The sequence below is a fragment of the Rhincodon typus genome, chromosome 41 (assembly GCF_021869965.1).
Source record: "Rhincodon typus isolate 14 chromosome 41, sRhiTyp1.1, whole genome shotgun sequence".
NCBI lineage: Eukaryota > Metazoa > Chordata > Chondrichthyes > Orectolobiformes > Rhincodontidae > Rhincodon > Rhincodon typus.
Window position 1 is genome coordinate 4,233,267 of NC_063372.1, and position 5,568 is coordinate 4,238,834.

Consider the following 5,568-nt stretch of genomic DNA (forward strand, 5'->3'; position numbering starts at 1 on the left):
CCTTTTATTTACTTTTTCATTTTTGTCCCCTCTCAAAAGCCCTCAGTATTCCTGTTGATTCTTAACATCTAATTTCATAATTCATCTGTCTACAGTTAAACTTGCAATTTTAGAAATGTAACTTGTAGACTAAATTGCATGTAAAACTTTAATGCCTAAGGTGTTAAAATAGAAATATTTGGTAGAGGAGGTGATAAACAAACCTAGAATAATTATATTTTAGTGTTTATTTAATGAGGTCAAGATCGGAAGCGAGAACACTTAAACAAAGCATGATCCCTCTCAAATTGGCAAAACAACCAAAAGGTTGACACTTATCAAAAATAGGCTAAAAGGCATTGGTAAACAAAAAGGAATTCCACTGTGGGATCAGCAAATCTGGAAAAAGGGCTATAAGCTCCATTAGAGATATAAATTATTTGTAACGGGTACAAAACCAAAAGGGGTTGTTTTGAAAGTAGGATATTAGTTTCTATTTTTTAAAAAAGAAGTCATTATATAGGATTGTGAATCAGTCTCAAGCTTAAGCAGGAGTCAGCAGCACAATGACAACAGCTTGTTATTGAGCGTGGCTGGACATGAACCATGAGAACGAGGGAACTTTGAGGGTTAAACACAAATAGAAAAAGAGCGGAGGTCTTGAAGGCAAATTAGGATTACTCCTAATACTACACACTAGTGAGTACAGAAATAATAAGATTAAACAAATGAACACATGATGGAGAAATGGTATACAAGAAAGCTCTTATGAATTCTTGAATATTAGGACTGGTTATAAGACAAATGGGGCAGGGCCTGTAAATGGAGGACAGGTTACACCTTAGTGGTACTGGGACTAAAGATTCTCACAAGAAGGTTTGTTAGTGCTCCTGAGGAGGGGAGTGCTTAAAATAGCTTGTCAAGGATGAGAACCGGAGAGGGAATTCAGATAGGGACAGAAAAAAGCTGGTCCTGGAAGTAGAAAAGACAAACAAACATGCAATCAGTCAAAATACACAATATTAAAAAGGCAGAATGAAACTGGTACTCAATCTGAATGCATGCAGTGTTTACAAGGTAACCGAATTGACAGCACAAATCAGTAAACGGGTATGACATAGTTGCCATTACAAAGACAAGGCTGAAGGGTGACCAAAGCTGGGAACTGAATATTCAAGGATATTCAGCATTTAGGAAGGACCAGCAAAAAAAGGAAAAAGGAGATGAAGTAGGGTAGTACTGATCATAAGGGATGGATCGATGTATTAGCAAGATATTAGATTGGAAGATGATGATGCAGAATCTGTTTGGATGTGGCAAAGAAACAGCAAAAGGCAGCAAACATAAAACATTGGTTGGAGTTGTTCACCATTATTGTTTGGTGGCCTATAAAAAGTGTGGGGCACAGTATAAATGAGAAAAATAGAGGTGCATGTAACCAGGGTAATTCAGTAATCCTACATCTAGACTGGCAAGTCTTATGAACATGAATTCTAGGAACAAATAGTAAGAGATGGTTTTCTGGAGCAGTATGTTGAGCAACTAACTGGGAACGAGCTATTTTAGATCTAGTATTATGCAGTGAGAAAGAGTCAATTAATAATCTTATTATAAAAAGAACCTTTAGAGACAAGATTGACCATAATAAACATGCTGGAATTTTCCATTAGATTTGAAACCAACATAGTTCAATCCAAAACTGCGGTCTTAAATCTGAAGAAAAGGAAACTACTAAGGACAAGTTGTCACGGAAGATTGGAAAAATATATCAAAATGGTTATGTTAATAAGACAAGCAATGGTTTGTATTTAAAAGAATTTGCACATGGTTTGCAACAAACATACATGCCTTTCAAGACAAAGAAAAGCTACAAGAGACAAAGGGAATCAACCATGGCAAACAAAAAGGTAAAGATTCTATTAGCTCAAAAAAAAAGTATCAAGCATGAGAACTGGAAGTGTATTTGGATTTTCAGAAGGATTTCAATAAAAAGGTTCCACACAGATTAATAAACAAAATTAGAGCACAAGCAACAGAGGGTAATGCACTGGGACAGATTGGGAATTGGTTAACAGAAAGAAAAAGTCATTTTCAGGTTTAGAGGCTGTGATTAGTAGGAGACACAATGATCACTTTTTGGGCTCCATATGTTCAAAGTCTACATCAATGATTTCGCTGTGAGGACCAAAATGTTATATTTCCAAGTTTTGTGGATGACACTAAACTAGTTGGAAGAGAGAGTGTTGAGAGAACACTGCAGAGGCTTCAAGGAAATTTGGACAAGCTGAGGGAGTGGGTAAGAAAATGGCAGGTGGAACACAATATTTTGTGGTTATCCACTTTGACAAGAGGAACAAAAGTGCAGAATATTTCTCAAATGGCAAGAGATTGCAAAGTTTAATGCTTAAAGGGACTTGGGTGTCCTTGTTCATTAGTCACTGAAAGCTGAAAGGCAATTACAGCATGCAATTAGGAAAACAAGTGATATATAATGCAAAATACTGCTGATGCTGGAAATCTGGGGTGGGGGTCATGTGTGTGTGTGTGTCGGGGGTGTGTGAGTGTGTGAGTGTGTGAGTGTGTGAGTGTGTGAGTGTGTGAGTGAGAGAGAGAGAGAGAGAGAGAGAGAGAGAAGGAGAATGCTGGAGAAACTCAGAAGGTCTGGCAACACCTGTGGAAAGAGAAACAGAGTTAACATTTCATGTCCAATAGAACTAGGTTTGGAATAGGATTCACATTAGACTGAAAACATTAATTCTGTTTCTCTCTCCACAAATACTGCCAGCCCTGCTGAGTTTCTCTTTATTAAGGCTGATGATGTGTTGGCCTTCATTGCAAGATGATTTGAATACAGGATTAAAAGATATCTTGTTTAAGTTGCACAGAACTTGGGTGAGACTGTACCTGCAGTAGTGAATCTTTGGAATTCTCTACTCCAAGGGGCTGTGGAAGCTCAAACCATTGTTGATTAATGTTCAAGGTAAAGATTGATCAACAATTGATAGAGGTCAGCCATGATCTAGGACAGAGCAGGCTTGAGGGCTGAATGATCTATCCTCCTCCTATGTTCATTTGTAAAGTCCCAGACCTTACAACTGTGGGATAAAATGGAGTTTGTCGCAAGGAAGTACAGGAATCTTCAAGAGCCTGACAATTAGCCAAAGGCTTTCTGGAGAGAAGAGAAGAGGAGAGGAGAGAAACAAAGTAAAAAAAGGAAAGTTTCAGATGAAGAGTTTAGCTTAAAGTATGTGTTTAATGTGCTTTTCAACTTAGTAAGTATAAGGAAATTACCTAAGACAGTACTGCATTAGTAGTGGAGAGAGATAGTAGGAACTGCAGATGCTGGAGAATCTGAGATAACAAGGTGTAGAGCTGGATGAACACAGCAGGCCAAGCAGCATCATAGGAGCAGGAAGGCTGACATTTCGGGTACTTGTTTTTAATTTTTGTGTATCAAGTTTTTGTTTAAAACCACAACTTTGCGGCATAATTTCTTTCATTTAAATCACTGGGTGTTCAAATGTCTTTTAAAACATGAACTGTCTTCATAGAGATCATATCATGACAACTTCATGAAACAACACATGTTTTGGAGATTGATACGTTTCCAAATTTTGTTGCAAGAAAATAATCAAAATCCATTTCAACATCTGAACAGGCTACACATTACATGGAGCCCAGATGCCACACATTCTGAATTACTGGAGTCAAAAAATACAAGCACCATAGATGCTCAAAAAGGAAGCATCTGATGATTATCTTGGTAATGGTATGCAGTACTGTGCTCAACAGGGACAGGAAAATGCTGCTAAGTGATGATAAAGTTACCTTTCTGTGCTGTTTTTCCCTTCATCTTGACAGGGTAAAGACCATAAAGTTGCCATCTCACCAAACAGTGCAGCGAATGGTCTATTTCCAATGCCAACTCTAGCTGTGCATGTTGATGGAAACTTAGTGCAAAATTCGAGGTGCAAGCACATGACAATGAGAATCTGGGTTTAGGGTTTTCAACCATTTGCGATTTGGGAAAACAGCACCCTTCAGTTTAAACCTATAGGTTCAGATCTGTATTAACACATACAGATTCCTAAGAGGGTCAAATGGCAAAACATCACATGGCACACAAGCAGAACAGTGACAGCCAACGTTTGCCTACCTAGAAAGCTATTTATCTTCTCTATTTAATATACTTACTTAGAAAAACGTTCCCTGAGAGCCGCCGTTCCCCTTTTATTAACTATAGACAGCTCTTTGGCAGTAATTCGCAGGGATTGAGAGGCCCATTGCCCTCTAGTGAACGGTGATCGCTCCATGTCCTCGTTCGGTTTGCCTGCATATAAAAGGAAAACGAGTGTGTAATGACATAAATAACACTGATACTGCTATACAAACACAATGACAGAATTAAGAATAAAAATACTCAACTGGCACACACAAAGGGATTACACCAACAGCTTGTACCTGTATAGTAAAATATTCCAAGATACTCAATCAAACCAGAGAGGGAGTGTGGGTGACAGATCCCGGTTGATCCAAATGGTTCAGCAAAACTCCAAGCATTTACCCAACAAACATAGCTCCGTACTTTGAAATGAAACTAACACTTTACTAGAATTCACTGAAGAACAATCCTACTAACATTTTTAGAGATAGTAGGAACTGAACAAGGGTCCAGACCCAAAACGTCAGCTTTCCTGCTCCTCTGATGCTGCTTGGCCTGCTGTGTTCATCCAGCTCTACACCTTGTTACCTACAAATGGAAATATACAAGGTTTTTAAATCGAGACTGGTCTTGATCCTTGCATATTGAATAATAAAATTAGAATAGAATAGAGGCTGGGATCTTCTAACAAATGAAGCCTTTGTTTAGCTGTTTTAAGAAAATGGGGCAGAAATATTACTGAAATGGAAGTCTGTCATTTGTAACTGCTGTCTTCAATAAATTAACAAGGTTGCCAACTCTGGTTGGACATATTCTGGGAGATGTCATCACATGACAGCCAACATTCCTCCCATAATCTCCTGCTGTTGGCAAGTGCAACATGCATATCATCACGGAGCCCTGCCTTACCAAGGGATTTCAATGGCTCCTGGCTTTGACATTTAGAAATCTGGGTAGCCTAACGTTAGTGCCTAATTTAGTCTTTTAACAGGTCAGAGGTCTTTATGAATATTTTATTACTGCATTTGAAAATAATTGACAAATTTTTAAAAAGTCCTAACAATGATTAATTGTGCATTCTGTCTCAGCAGACAGCATTTAATGATAGTAGGAACTGCAGATGCTGGAGAATCCGAGACAACAAGGTGCAGGGCTGGATGAACACAGCAGGCCAAGCAGCATCATAGGAGCAGAGAGGCTGACGTTTCGGGCCTAGACCCTTCATCAGAGGGGAAGGGGGTTTTGAAATAAATAGGGAGAGAGTGGGAGGCGGATAGAAGAGGGATAGAGGAGAGGATAGGTGGAGAGGAAACAAACAGGTCGAAGAGGCGGGGATGGGGCCAGGAAAGGTGAGTGTAGGTAGGGAGTTAGGAAGGGGATAGGTCAGTCCAGGGAGGACGGACAGGTCAAGGGGGCGGGATGAGGTT

At 39.2% G+C, this 5,568-nt stretch overlaps 1 protein-coding gene across 4 annotated transcripts in view; it reads right to left on the reverse strand.

The window, feature by feature from the left end:
- The window catches only part of LOC109923569 (LIM domain and actin-binding protein 1), a 134,822-nt gene that overhangs the window by 102,127 nt on the left and 27,127 nt on the right, over positions 1–5,568 (reverse strand). For all 4 annotated transcript variants that reach the window (XM_048618805.1, XM_048618807.1, XM_048618804.1 and 1 more), the window contains one exon: positions 4,174–4,309. In XM_048618805.1, the coding sequence (XP_048474762.1) occupies positions 4,174–4,292 (119 nt within the window). In that variant the 5' untranslated portion in view covers positions 4,293–4,309. The remainder of the gene's footprint in view (positions 1–4,173; positions 4,310–5,568) is intronic.